Source organism: Antedon mediterranea, chromosome 5 (genome assembly GCF_964355755.1).
Source record: "Antedon mediterranea chromosome 5, ecAntMedi1.1, whole genome shotgun sequence".
NCBI lineage: Eukaryota > Metazoa > Echinodermata > Crinoidea > Comatulida > Antedonidae > Antedon > Antedon mediterranea.
Genome location: NC_092674.1, coordinates 4,643,591 through 4,658,782, shown reverse-complemented (window position 1 = coordinate 4,658,782; position 15,192 = coordinate 4,643,591). Strand labels below are relative to the sequence as shown.

The following is a 15,192-nucleotide window of genomic DNA, read 5'->3' as shown; positions in this document are numbered from 1 at the left end:
GATTTTAATTTAACTAAATGTGGGCCAGACACTTCCTAACCATTCATCTAGGTAAACAAAGACGTTTGACATTTTCACCATTGTCCCCAACATCTAAGGTCAATGGCCGTTTATTATTATACTCAGAATGTCCTGTGACCTTATGATTCAGACACGGTCGACCAGTGGCTGGAAACGGTTATGCAATAAGAAACATCCTAAAGAGTTTGTTAGAGAAAACAATGTCATGGTTGAGATTCGGAACCTGCTTGTTAAGACTCTGTCTACACTATCAAACTAGTTTGACAAAAAAAAGTGTGATGTGCCCAAATATGGCAGGGATATGCCCAAATATGGTAGTGATATGACATCATCATGTCCATATATGGGCACATCATATTTTGTTGTCACATAACGTTTGATAGTGTAGACAGAGCTTAATACGCATACTGAAAACTTTGTTTCCCACTATGACATAACGAACGCGCCGCGAAAGTAATTTGATTTTTGCGTGTGCGTCCTTCAACAAAGCTTAACTATTGGATCCAGTCGGGACAAGAATACAGCTGCCTAAAAAATGTTTACTATTTTATTTAGACACGTCTTTCTTTTTGGTTAAAGATTAAAGCTTAGTTCCCACTAGTAGAACACAACGCAAGCGAAAACTTTGTTTCCCACTATGACACGTCTCGCCACGAAGGTAATTTGACCAATCACCGTCTGATCTTTGCGTGTGCGCTTTACTGTAGGATCCAGTAATGTTTTTATCTATGCATGTCTTCCTTTTTGGTTGAAGATTAAATCACTAGGACGCAAAGCAAGGACGTAAGCGCAACGCAGATAATTTAATCTTAACGCGAAGGATCTTAATGATGAATAAATGTGAATGAATTGAAAATGTGACCATTGCGTCATGATTGGTCAGATTACTGGCTTGCATTTACGTCCTTGCGTTGCGTCTAGTGGGAACCAAGCCTACAAGACGGTTGTATGACTTCTTGAATCCATCAAATATTATATTGTCTTATTGACCCAACAAGGTAACAAAATATAAGAAAATTAATGAAAAAAGGAGTAATACAGAATTCATATATGTAAAAATGTTACTTATGAACTGTAACGACATTTACAAGTTAAATAATACGATTTTATGTAATATGAGATAATATGAATGTGAATAAAAGTGGTGTTTGCGCCACAAAAGAGAAAAAAAAAACAAGGTACCACAACCATGTAGCATAACGCAGAGGCTTCTGGTTTAGGAACCCTAAGTGGCCCTCCAACCCTGGAAGCATCGGGTGTTATCAGCCCTTTTCGACACATTTTAATATCTGTCTCGGGGGCCCCTTGAGCTCAGGGTCCCTGGGTTACGCCACTGACCACAACACAGACTTTGGCTCATTGTTTTCATTGAAGTATTCATTGTTTTCAAACTGTCGGTAATCTTCCTGCAATTCTGGAACACATTATTACACTTGTTCCCATCTTGACAATTTCACGAACTTCCGCAACGTCTTGGTATTAATTTGCATAGATGACGTCACAAATGCAAAACCCGTTATACTATTACTTTTTCCATATCAAATATTGGAGTACTTAAAAAAGGATTTTTGACGTAGTTTAATGTTCAATGTTGGTGAATCACGAATAGGTAGCTAAAACCGTCAGCCCAGCCAGCCTTGTAAATTTCTTAATCCAAAGAAAAATAGCATTAATTACCGTAACTCCTAATAGTAACCCCCTTCTAATAGTAACCTACCTTATAAGTCAATCTATAATAATAACCCACTACTCTAATAGTAACCCATGGGGTTACTATTAGATTGACAAAAACTATTGATAAAATGACCTCATGAAGACTGGTCTGTTTTTTAATGACAGCCGTATTTTGAAAATAAGGAGATAATGCATGTTGATCTCGGGGGTGAGGGAAGATTGAGTGTTTTGAGTTCAAACAAATTTGTTTATTTGTACCTTTGAGTTTGGGTGGGTTACTATTTTCAGGTGCCTAATTTAACATTAGTAATAGTAACCTTCTTCTAATAGTATCCTCCCTTCTAATAGTAACCCCCCTTCTAATAGTAACCCACCCTAAAAAACAATCAAAGAATAATAACCCAGGGTTACAAATAGAAGATTTACGGTCACAATCCAATTGGCCACTGGCAAAGGAAATATTTGTTTTTTCTGTCAAATAATTGTTCGAGTTCCTGCAGATTTAATGGAGCATGTTAAAGCAAATAAATCTTTTCCTATTTATCTTTTCAGTGTATTTTACACTTTTGACATAAAGTATGCATACTCAGGGATTTATCTAGACAAGGGGCAAGTCTAACTTTGACCATGATTGAAAATATCTAAACTTTGTTTAATACAGGTAATATAGGTGGAAGAAGAAGGAAGAAGGAGCAGGGGGAGGAAAAGAGTCACTTGGTTGGCCAGCATAGCTGAATGGATTCGGAATAGAGGCGAGAATACCAAAGAAGTGGAGTTGCTGAATATGGCAATAGACAGAGAATTGTGGCACAACATGATCGCCAAAGTCTCATGATATGGCACTTCGAGAGAGAGAGAGAGAGAGGTGATACCATGATAGGCAAATAAATATCACTGTCATTGATCTCAACATGTCCTATAATCTAGTACACACAAATTTGACAATTATTAAAAGTAAATAGTTTATAGTATAACTTTATTTTTCATTTATTACACATTTTTAAATTGAGCACCACCGACCATCCATGTTTTCACAATCAGTAAGAGTACAGCTCTTTCACAATCAGTAAGAGTACAGCTCTTTCACAATCAGTAAGAGTACAGCTCTTTCACAATCAGTAAGAGTACAGCTCTTTCACAATCAGTAAGAGTACAGCTTTTTCACAATCAGTAAGAGTACAGCTCTTTCACAATCAGTAAGAGTGCAGCTCTTTCACAATCAGTAAGAGTACAGCTCTTTCACAATCAGTAAGAGTACAGCTCTTTCACAATCAGTAAGAGTACAGCTCTTTCACAATCAGTAAGAGTACAGTTCTTTCACAATCAGTAAGAGTACAGCTCTTTCACAATCAGTAAGAGTACAGCTCTTTCACAATCAGTAAGAGTACAGCTCTTTCACAATCAGTAAGAGTACAGCTCTTTCACAATCAGTAAGAGTACAGCTCTTTCACAATCAGTAAGAGTACAGCTCTTTCACAATCAGTAATCATTTATCAATTTTTGCTTAAGTCAAGATAGTTCAGCAGTGCTTAAAGGCCAGGTGCGGGCAACAAATTGCCATTGATCATACATTCCATTAATTATCGATCTATAGTTTCCCCTATGTTTCATAATTTTTGGAATTTTATTTGTGTTACACGAGCTTGTTGAAAATAAGCACTTTCTTATCAGTGGGGGGATAGTTCAAATTACACAGTAAAATCTCTATTCTTTTGTACACAAATTTTGTAAATAGAGAGGCATTTTAAAAAGCTACGAAAAATCAACAGTGTGGTAAAAAAAAAATTTCAGATGACTAAGTATAGGTAATATAACTTGAATATTACATTTTTGGAATTTTTATTCAACTTCAAATTTTTATTTTCATGCTATAGCAAAAATTATCCACCGTATATCCACCATCTTTTTTCACCTTCTAGGGAGTCACAAGACATGTTATTACATTAGGTTAACTACCTAACTACTGAAAAAAGGTCTTCCTGGTTTTTATGGAAGAATTTTGCAAAATTTTGTATTTGGCCATATTAAGGGAAATTCATGTTTTTTCGTCTTGATTTCTGTTACAAATATTTGATTTATGTACAATTAACCAAATATTATATTTAAAATTCATGCCTGTACCTCAGCTTTAAGTTTAAGAATCAAGCTTAAAGGCTAATTTACAGACACGAGCGGTAATGGTAATAACAATTATAGAATCTATGTTATTCCTTATAACCATTTACACACAATGTCACTGTGTGAGTGGATGGGTGGATTCCGCTCAGGATAGATAAAGATTATACGTGGGACAAGTTAACATGCTTTTCCGCTTACTGTTTACCGTCTATGTAAATTAGCGTTCAGTTATCCAACTAGTTGAATGGACTAATTATTGACTTACTACAAAGATTACATTGTTAAGCAAGTTTTGATAAATCTGACCCCTGTTATATAACTGTTCATTTCATTTGCATAAACTTATGCAAGCTTCAAAATATCACCAGATGCACTCATTTGTATGATTGTTAAGCTCTATCTACACTATCAAACTAGTTTGACAAAAAAAGTGTGATGTGCCCAAATATGGTAGTGATATGCCCACATATAGTGGTATGACATCATCATGTTCATGTTTGGGCAGGCAAACTGCACTCCTCAATACATTCAGGGATGCTGTAGGTGTGCTGTTTGTATTTTGGTGTGTAGAAGTTTACCAAATTTAAGCATGTTGTAAATCACAATCCTCAAGGGCAGTTTAGGAGCGTGTTAAATGAGTGATCACACTCGCTCGCCTTAAAAGACAAGACCTGTATGGGCATATCACATTTGTTTGTAACATAAAGTTTGATAGTGTAATGGTAAACAGAACTTCAGAATGTTTCCTCTTAGTTCACTTTACGTACTTCAACCACGGTCTTATTTGTTGCTGCCATCCGTCAATGAATGTTGTACACTTTGAGAAGAAGAAGTTGGTTCCAGTTTCTTCTTAATTATTAATTCACCGTTCCATTTCAGTTGGCAATTTTCAAAGTCCTCCTTTTCCGGTATGCCGTCTTTTAAAATGACGGGCTTAACGCGAATCAGATGTTGTATTTTCCTTAGCAGGATGTTCACTTGGGGTGTATTTTTATGGATTTTTGCTTGAAATCTCTGAAAATAAGGACATAATTAGAGATTTAGAAGAAAAAAGATTCTGTATGACAACCAGTTATGACTCATAACAACGCAGGCAAGTTGACCAATCACATGCGACTGTTTAAATAATCTATCCTTTGTGATTTGTCAAATCACTTTGCGTTGCGCTACGTCCTGGCGTTGCATCATTGTCGGAACAAAGCTTTAGAATTCATGAAAATCCCCGGGGTACTGCACCGTTGTATGTTATTGTATGTTATTGTTTGTACCTGAAAATTGAACAAAAAAAAAATTATTATTTTTGTTTCTTTATTAAAAGTACAAATGGCCTATTCAGAGTTTAATTTTATTCATTTTTTTGTTTCATGTTGTTAATAAATAAAAAGTATTTTAACTAGCAGAAGAACAAGCAAAAAATGTGATAATAAAATGTTTACTGTACATCATAAATTATGTCTACACTAACAAACTTTATGTGACAAAAATGTGCCCATATATGGACATGATGATGTCATATCACTACCATATTTAAGCATATCACTACCATATTTAGGAACATCACACTATTTTTGTCAAACTAGTTTGATAGTGTAGACAGAGCTGAAGAGGAATCTTTTTGTTGTGGGTTTCATAAAAACAAAAATCTGTATAGGGTTGAATGACACGTTATGTATTTTCGATTATTGAACACACTCGTCACGTACTTTCCCCCTGGGGGTGATGATTCAAAGCTTGTTCTCTGAGGAAGTGAGTACTGTAACAGTTCACAGATGTTTTCTCAAAACATCACTCACACCGGAGTACAAGTCCAAATGTAGTATGAAATGACAGGATATTACATTAAGGTACCCTCAGTCTTTTGGTAAACAATCTTATATATTTACTACTTTTGTATGGGACATGACATTGACATACTGTACACTAAAAATTATTATTATTTGTTTAAAAACAAGGGCAGATCCAGGGGGTGCCGCACTTCTTCCCGCTTTTTTTTTCATTTATCATTATCATTTTCTTAAATTAAATTTTGTATCATGATACAAATTATATTAAATTAAAGTTTGGAGGGAAGACTGATTTGAGATGAGGGGCGCACAAGCTGCTCTCGAACAAGTCTTTAATGGATGAATGGACCACAGTCATTTATTAGTTTACACAGAGAATGTCATCAATATATGGAATAGAAACACACAATACAATTCTATACACTCATTTTTTATTTAAAAAAATTGTTTTTGTCCTCCTGAAAACAAAGATTGATATTTTACAAAGACTCACTCATTGCTAACCTCTGAGGGAGGAAGTGCAAAAGAATTAACTGCATGAATAAACAGGTTAACATGTACTGACATTTCCTGGCAAAGCTAATTTAACATTACACAATGCTTTATGTACAAGACAGTCAATAAAAGGTCATTCTTTCAGACTCACTCCTCAACAATGGGTGGGGCAGAGGGGTTGGGAGAGTGGATGTTGATTGGTCTCTGAATTTTTCATAAATGCTCTATTTGATTCAAAGGCCATATTTACCAATCACACTTAAGTGAGATATTTCACTTAAATCAATACATATTTAAGTATGTCGTCCCTTAAATTTTTTTAAATAAAGTATTTCCCTAAGTGTGAATTGATGTACGGCCAATGGGTTTTAATAGTAGTAGCATGGTCTGTGATTCACTTAAGTAACTTTTATTCAAATTGTATATTGGGGCAAGGGTTTCAATAGTACTGTAGTAGTATGGTCTTTGATTAGAATCACTTAAGTACTAACTTATTCATATACTAATTTACATTGGTCTTTAATTGGATGAGGCTAAGTGTATTCACTTACTTTGTCCAGACCAAGCTTCCAACATAATTTCCTTTCAGTATAAGGTCTGCGCACCAAGCCCCTTACCCTCCACACAGCGTGTAACATATGAGGGCGCTCTGTCTTTGATTCTGTAGTAACATTTTCTTGTTGATGTACCGAACAATATGGGCGTATATGACTGCAAATCGGTTTATTGTTGATTATCCAATTTTGTGGTCTGAAAATCTAGAATTTGAACAAAAACAATCAGAGAAATAAAATATTGTTTGAAATAAAATATAATAATTAAATCATTTAGAAATGGAGTAACATCCTGATCTCAAACGTAAAAAAGAGTCGATCAAGTAAATCACATGATTTGATTGATTGTATGACGAATTCGGCGCTCCATGAATTAGTAGGTCAAAGTCGAGCGTAACATACGGTTAAAAAAAAACGAGCCGTACCGTCAATGTATTTATTTATTTACAAGTTTGAAGTCAGTTTTGCTTGATTTTCCTGCAGCGATAGCAAGCTTTCACTACCTCTCTGTATTACTAAGGTGAGAACAAGACCTAGAAAATTTTAATTTCTGACATAACATTCCAAAAATACTCGGTTCATTTGTTGACATTTCACCACACCCAGCCAGGGTATGCTAGCTAGCCTAGTACTGAAAAGACCTGGACAAGACAGGCACAGCACTCACTCACACAGACAGGGTCACAACAACCCACAACTACTTTCCATCCAACTTGGCCTAGCCCTTAAAGGCTTACGTCAGGGACTGATAAAAAGTGATAGCCGTATCTACATTTAATTCAGTGCACTGTTGATTTGTTATTTATTATAGCTTGATTGTATATCTATGTGAATTCTATGATTTCTTACCACGTTTTTCAGAGCCTGTGTCGCCATTTTTACCTAATGTTTATTGTCGCTTTCATAGCGAAGAGGGCGCTGTGTTAATTTTAACCATCCTCACGATTGTTGTTCCTCACTGTTAAAAGTGGAGTTTATTTACTAAACATTTCAGATATTTAACAAATTTTGCATAAATTTAACTTTTCAGAAGAAGAACCTAAATGCTGAATATATTATATGTTACAGTATTTGTTATATTATTTTTTTTATATACATTTAATACAGAATTTTATTAGATTTTTTTGGAGTTGAACTCGCTAAAAAGTCACGTAAAAGTTTGTGATATTTTGGTTTAAGCAGTGTTGTGTAGAGTAATAATAATTCATAGCATGTATTTGTTTTCTATTGCTAAAGCTCTGTCTACACTATTAAATTAGTCTGACAAAAAAAGTGTGATATGCCCAAATGTGGAAGTGATATTCCAAATATGGTAGTGATATGACATCATCATGTCCATATAATTATGGGCACATCAATTTTTTTTTGTCACATAAAGGTTGATAGTATAGACAGAGAGCTTTAGATCTGACTTGCATTAATTTAGAAATGTCTGGGCAACAAAAGCAACTGCTAAACTCGACTGAGTCATGTGTGGACGAGATGTTAGAAGGCGTGGCGGCAGTCAATCTCAACGTCAGGATTCTAAAAGGTATGCTAGAGATTCTGTTCTTGCGTAGCTATAATTTTTTTTAGACGCGTGTTTTTTTATAATCATTTCTTCTCTGGTAAACTTGCTGATCAATTTTTGTCTTGGTTGTATGGTTTATACAGTATACTATTTAATTTTTAAAGATTTTTTTTTCTTTTAGGCCATCGAGTTGTTGTGCGTACTGATATTGAAGGAGCAAAGAAGAAGGGTCAAGTGACGATTTTGAGTGGAGGAGGATCTGGCCATGAGCCCTTTGCTGCGGGTCCGTCTCATTTTCAAATTTGTTAAAAATAATAATGTTTATTAATTAATTTGTATTCATATACAGCTATATTATTATTATATTGTATAACATGTTATGCTTTTTGTGAAACTAGGTTTTGTAGGAAAGGGAATGTTATCGGCAGCAGTGGCTGGATCCGTGTTCACATCGCCACCACCAAATCAGATTCTAGCCGGAATTCGAGCTATTTCTTGCCCGAGTAAGTCATAATTTTATGTGATGTGCCCATATATTGACATGATGATGTCATATCACTACCATATTTGGGTTATCACTACCATATTTGGACACATCACACTTTTTTTTGTCAAACTAGTTTAGACAGAGCTTTGCTGATGCTGCGCAGCATTTATACACACGTAATAAGGTAGTTTAAGTTCTAAGCGGTTGGCTTCATAATCCTAAAAATAAAAACATTTTGGCATACATGGCGTGTCATACTTAAGTTTGTTAACAATAAAAAACGCGAGCTGTAAACAAAACGATAAATTAGATACCTAAGATTAAACGTTAATTTTGAAAGATGTTGAATATGATAGAGGATTGTCTATATGAACTTGCCTTTTCTGTCGTATTTAGATTACATGAAACGAAAACAATTGACACCGAATACTTAATGAAAAATATATTTATTAAGTTGTTTTAATTTCTTCTAAAGGTGGTGTCTTATTAATCGTGGCCAATTATACCGGTGACCGACTAAACTTTGGCATTGCGGCCGAAAGAGCAGCTGCCGAAAACATCAAGATTGCCACAATAACCATTGGAGAAGACTGCGCCCTCACCAGTACGGACAAGACCGCGGGTAGACGTGGCCTTTGTGGTATCGTTCTTTTAATGAAAGTGAGTCAAAAATATTATTTCTATGACGAATCCTGAGACAGCCCATTAAAATCCATGAAACAAAAATAAGCAGAGGCATGAAAATCGCAATGTTAGTGCCAGATTTTAGGCCTATGCATCCTCTATTTAGGCCTACATGGTTGTAGTATGTGGAAAATAAATTGAGTTTAATTGAAAAAAAGTTATCTATATGGCTTTGTTCTGACTTGGTTCTATACCCCCGCGAGACGTTAGTTTTATGAGCTGGTGGGTGTTATCAACTTACCCGGGTAAATAGCTAAGTCCGAACGGACCTATGATGACCCACGGTGACCAAGTAACCAGATGGTTGAATTGAGAAATCACTTGATTGGCTCATTTTTAGATTGTCGGCGCTTTAGCAGAAGAAGGCAGATCGTTAGAAGAAATAGCAGCTATTGGCACGGAGACGATCAATGCTGTCGGTATAACAAACTTTATATACTTTTATTTTATGTCAATGTTATAACTAAAATCATGTTTGCAATAACAAATATCTTAATTTTCAACTCAAATTGTTTGTTTAATTGATCAGGGACAATTGGTGTAAGTCTTTCGCCATGTCACGTTCCCGGGTCTGGTGCAACATTCACGCTAGGAGAGGATGAGATGGAACTCGGCCTTGGCGTCCACGGAGAAGCGGGCGTTAAACGTATGAAGGTAACCAGATAATTTGATTATTCCAGACAGCAATTGACAACCACTTTTAAATTCAGCTCTATGGGTGTTCTTCTCCTCTTATAGTAGGCCTACTTGTATAGTGAGTGAGTCTATCATTGTTCAAAAGATATTGTTCCCCTAATTTCACTTGACCAAAAATCGGATTGAAAAGACAATTATTTACCTAAAAAGCCGTAGTTTTAAGACCAATTTACACAGACGAGCGGTAATAGAAGTATAGAATCTATGTTATTCCTTATGACAATTTGCTCAAAACGCAAAGCGGACGGGTGGTTTCTGCTCAGGATAGATACAGATTCTAGGTGGGACAAGCTACGCGGTTTTCCGCTTACCTTTGTTTAAATTTGCCTTAAAGAAGTCCGTTGTTTTTTAGAAGACTTTAACAGTTTATTTTGTCATCTTTTTCGTTCGATTTTTGTCGGCAAAGGTTTGATTTTCAATATTTTTCATCATTATTGTTCATGTTTTTCTTTTTTAAAACATCATTTTTTCCCAAACATTTTTTTTTTAAACTATAAATTATATAAAATAATGATTCATAATATTTTCAAAAGGTTATGCAAGCAGACGATATAGCTGCTGTGATGATCGATCACATGACAGAACAGACGAACTCAAGTCATATGACCATAAGTTCAGGCGATCGTGTCGCGCTTGTCTTGAACAATCTTGGCGCTACTTCATATCTTGAGATGTTTGTTATGGTTCGAGCAGTTATCAGATATTTAGGTTTGTGTTTGTATAATATTAAAGATGTTGTCCCCTTGAAAACATAATTCGTAAAACATTTTTTGTTGAATATGCCATTTTAGTGTCACATAATAGTTGTCCACTTTGACAAAAAATTTAATCGAAAAAATGTTATTTACCTGAAAAAAAAACCTGTGATTTAAAGCAAAAAATAGTCAAATTGGCTACCAGCCAATTAATTTTTGGTTGAATTTAACCATTTATTTTGTCGTTGTATATGTATATATATATATTTATATATATATATATATATATATATATATATATATATATATGTATATGGTTTTTTTTAACGGAAGGGATTAACTTGATTAAAACTACACAATAACCTATTCAAAGTCTGATTTAATTAATCTTCATTTTTCATTTCTTTTAGGGGGCAATACATCAAATATGTATCTATTTTACATGATTTATGTTAGGCCACGTTATGTCGACTGCATATTATACATTCCGTCCATGTTTTCTATAATCCGGATATTATGTATTAATAATTCGTTTGTAAGGTTAAGCCTCAATGAAGGTTTGAGCTATTAATCATCATATCTATTCATCATATTATTAGTTTGACGTCGTCTTATTATTTTTATTTTTTATTTATTTATTCATTTAGCATCCATTCAACAATACATTTAAAATACATAACAAAGAAAAAATACAAACTATTGGAATATTAAAATTGAATAAAGTCAAGTAAATTTATTTCCAATGGGGTTCATTGCAAGAGAAATTATACAAAACCATCATTATCATAATTATCAATATTTGTATTAATCATTATCTTCGTCACCGTAATCAGTAGAATCACTGTATCATAATCATGATTATCCTTATAATATACCCGTAAGTAAAGTTTATGAAATAATATGTTCGTTTTTATGATTAAATTTCGTGTCTGTTTATTCACGACAGAATCAAAAGGCGTTATTGTAGAACGAGTATATGTTGACCATTTTATGACGTCATTAGACATGGCTGGTCTGTCTCTCACAATTCTCCACTTGACTGATCTTCGTCTAAAATGCTTAGGTATGAATTTTATGTTTTTATATATGGTATTTGGAAACATCATAATTGTCACTTCGGTCGCCAATGGTGTCATCATCATCATCATCATCATCGACGACGTCATAATCATCGTCATCACGGGAGAAATCTTTATGACAGTCGTAGATTGTACTACGCGCTGCACCAAAATTATGATGACATAGGGGTGTCGTCGTTGTAGCGCAGCGTCCTCCATGCTACGCGGCGTCCTCTAGCAACGAATGACACCACTTTCATTATGTTTCAGATACCAAAATACGATGATATAGGGCGTTCTCAAATCACGCGCCGTCCTCCATGCTACGCGGCGTCCTCCAGTCACGCGGCGTCCTATAACAACGAATGACACCACTTTCAATATGTTTCAGATAAAGATACAACTGCTATAGGTTGGAAAAACGGGTCAACGTCTTCTGGTACCACGTCCTCTACACAACGCGGACGTGAACGTCTTGAACCTTGTGTGACAACTTCTAAAACGGGCTCAATCAAACAAAGTAGCGCTAGCCCAAATGGTAATATAGTTTTAAATGTATTTATTTATTTTTTTTTTATTCAATCGAAACCAACAGCGATAATTACCGCCACTAACCGCCAGGACTGTTTAAAGCACCTTGATTGGTCCTAACATTGATCAAGGGCTTCTCTCGTCCAGTGCCCACCTTGAACAGAGGTCTGAGGCAGATACTAGATGCAGGTGCTGCCATAAGAGTCAGCAGTGCTGATTTCAAATGCCTAACGGGACCCCAGCTCCGTATAAGCACACCCGCGTCTCCCATCCAAGTTCTAACATTTCAGTTATATAGGCTTATATGTCAATAGCTAAACATTTTAAAAAATAATTTTATATGAATTTTAAATTGTCTTTTTCTTTGAAAGTGACTATTTATTTATTGTCGTTCTAATTTTTATATGTATTAAATTTTCTTCTTCAAATTGCTGCATTGAAATTTTTTGAATAATGTAAATTTTTACGAGCTAAGTCTTGCTTACTATAATTAGATTATTATTGAAGAACCAGGACGTCTGAAATTCTTAACAAAACATAAAATAGGTTAATTTATTACATTTGAAAAAACGGCAAATTACATATTTCTCTAAAATTGGGTTAACCAATTATGAAATAAATTCATTTTGTCTTTACAGCTGATACGTCAGCCGTTTTATGTGCGCTTGAAAATATCTGTAAAAAGCTAATCGAGTCGGAGTCTTTATTGAATGAGTTAGATCGGCATGGAGGAGACGGGGATTGTGGGACAACTCTAAAAACTGGAGCACAAGGTGGTTTATGTATTTATTTCTCACAATTGAAATAAAAAATGATAAAATAGTCTCAACGGGAGTTATAAAATCTCAGGATGAAGTTTAATGCCTCAATTTATATAACTCACTGATTAACCGACAGTTATATGGAATTAGGAAGGAGCAATTATACTGTAGAACTGATCCTTTGGGACATAACACCCCTATTATGGGAACAAACACCCCTATTATGGGAACACTTTCTTTTGAAAAAGAACGAAGGGAAAAACTATGTTGTAACACTACATCCTGCTATTCAGGGGACACCTCTCCTATTAAAGAGACACTTTCCCGTGAAACAAACGTAACGAAGAGAAATGTATTTTTAAACACTAGTACGGCGAACCCAATTCAAGGGACACCCCCCCCCCCCTATAGGGTCACTTTTCCGACGCAGCACAAGGACGTAACGCAACGCAAGTGAATTGACCAATCACAAGCGGTGGCTTATTCGCTTGTGATTGCTAATACGTAAGAATCGTTAATAACGTAGCGCAAGTGGGCGCAAGCAATAAAATCCCGGTTTCCTGTTAATTCGCGATAAATTGACGTATCAGACGGAGATTCGATACCCCGGTTTCCTGTCAATCGTTGCGTTACGTCTATTTTTCTTGCGTTTACGTCGATTTCGCCAAAATATTGTCGTAAGCGGTTTCCTGTCAAATATTGGTTTCTTACGTAAAAACGACGTAACAATCGTAACTGACGTTAGAAAAACTGCCTCTTACGTCGACAGGAAACCAGCCTTAACTGTCTATAACTTCGCTTGTCATTGGGTAAAACGCTTGCGTTGCGTTCTAGTGGGAACCAAGCTTTAGTAGTGGTTTCTACTAAGTTTTCCATATTTAGTCAACAATTTAATAAAAAACCGTCCAATTTATTCTCTTTACGAAAGTAAAAAAAAATGTCGAGGATTGATAGAAAAAAACAGCCTCTTAAAATAAGACATTTAAATTCCCATGTGCACGTAAAAACCCATTAGAATTTCTGAAAAAAGGTGGAACATTGTCTTATGATTTATTTTATCGTCACAAAGCCCTTGAAAACGTTTTTGAACTAATCTCCGTATTTTATGTATTCGATAAATAACGTTTAAGCTATGCTAATGCTTCCTTAAAATTCCTAGGGAGGGGGGAACATATCAATTACCTCTAATAGTTTATCATGGACATTACCCAAAGCCATCTGATGTACTGTAAGCCTACCAAAGTGCAAATGTAAAGCTTGGTCCCCACTAGCGACGCAACGTAACGCAAGCTACGCAACGTAAGAAAATGCCCTTTCAATCATTATCATCTTTCAATCTTCGTCGGTTCCCACTTGTGATTACGCAATACAGCACTTTGCGTCGATACGTCGCTGCGTTGCGTTCTAGTGGGAATCACGCTTAAGCTTGTTTTAAACAAAAGACACGAACTTTAACGGCTTGCAGAAATAAAGAGTGTTTACATACACTAATCAGTTTTTCTTCATTATTGCACATAATTTATTGTTACATGTATGAAGTTGACGTATTTATGTCTATATGTTAATTGAAGATCATATGTTATGTGCTGCGGAAAACAGTATAGTAATGTATGGCTCACAGCGGTGATCTGCACCAGAACTCATTACAAAAATATAATTTAATGAATATGGGTACATTAAGGGATTTACGTTTGCAAAGACGTGCCTCATCCTCCTTTTAATGAGGCTGATTTAAAAATCGGGATAAAACAAATGAGGTAGGCCTACTGTTGTGTGGTGGTAGGCCTACCTACTGTTGTGTGGTGGTAGGCCTACTCAGGGCCGTAGCCAGGATCTGTCAAGGGGGGGTTCGGACACTAAATATTTGGGTCAACCCCCCCCCCCCCCTCCCCCAGCCTGATGCGAAGCGAATTTTGTTAAATGACACCCCTAGATGGCCGGAAAAGACACTCTCGTGCAGCATGCTATATAACCAATGAGCAAAAAGATCGTACTTTCTTCCTCCTCCTCAAACACGTCGATAATTTAAATGACGATAACTATTTGTTGCCGTGTTAGATGCGCGTGCTCTGTGCGGAACCGCCGATTGTTTGATCATTTACTCCGTATTTTGTTTTGCGTTCA

General features: G+C 35.6%; 2 protein-coding genes across 4 annotated transcripts in view; one reads left to right on the top strand and one right to left on the bottom strand.

Annotated features, from left to right (window-relative positions):
* Positions 1 to 2,705: 2,705 nt before the first annotated feature.
* Positions 2,706 to 7,544, bottom strand: LOC140050094 (large ribosomal subunit protein uL30m-like). The gene is made up of 3 exons (XM_072095113.1): positions 7,496 to 7,544; positions 6,644 to 6,850; positions 2,706 to 4,827 (listed from the first exon to the last, which is right to left on the bottom strand). The coding sequence occupies exons 1-3, from the start codon at positions 7,520 to 7,522 to the stop codon at positions 4,594 to 4,596; spliced, it is 468 nt and encodes a 155-aa protein (XP_071951214.1). The 5' UTR covers positions 7,523 to 7,544; the 3' UTR covers positions 2,706 to 4,593.
* LOC140050090 (triokinase/FMN cyclase-like) overlaps positions 7,059 to 15,192 on the top strand; it is a 51,085-nt gene continuing 42,951 nt past the window's right edge. For all 3 annotated transcript variants that reach the window (XM_072095107.1, XM_072095108.1, XM_072095106.1), the window contains exons 1-11: positions 7,059 to 7,166; positions 8,073 to 8,177; positions 8,338 to 8,439; positions 8,555 to 8,659; positions 9,119 to 9,303; positions 9,668 to 9,746; positions 9,857 to 9,981; positions 10,557 to 10,731; positions 11,665 to 11,781; positions 12,168 to 12,314; positions 12,946 to 13,080. In XM_072095107.1, coding sequence (XP_071951208.1) covers positions 8,075 to 8,177; positions 8,338 to 8,439; positions 8,555 to 8,659; positions 9,119 to 9,303; positions 9,668 to 9,746; positions 9,857 to 9,981; positions 10,557 to 10,731; positions 11,665 to 11,781; positions 12,168 to 12,314; positions 12,946 to 13,080 — 1,273 coding nt within the window. In that variant the 5' untranslated portion in view covers positions 7,059 to 7,166; positions 8,073 to 8,074. The remainder of the gene's footprint in view (positions 7,167 to 8,072; positions 8,178 to 8,337; positions 8,440 to 8,554; positions 8,660 to 9,118; positions 9,304 to 9,667; positions 9,747 to 9,856; positions 9,982 to 10,556; positions 10,732 to 11,664; positions 11,782 to 12,167; positions 12,315 to 12,945; positions 13,081 to 15,192) is intronic.

Excerpts from the sequence above, each read along its gene's own strand:
- LOC140050094 (XM_072095113.1), bottom strand. The coding sequence starts at position 7,522 with ATGGCGACACAGGCTCTGAAAAACGTG. Across the intron at positions 6,851-7,495 it reads CACAGGCTCTGAAAAACGTG|ATTTTCAGACCACAAAATTG; the intron begins GTAAGAAATCAT and ends TTCAAATTCTAG. Across the intron at positions 4,828-6,643 it reads GGAAGCTTGGTCTGGACAAA|AGATTTCAAGCAAAAATCCA; the intron begins GTAAGTGAATAC and ends CCTTATTTTCAG.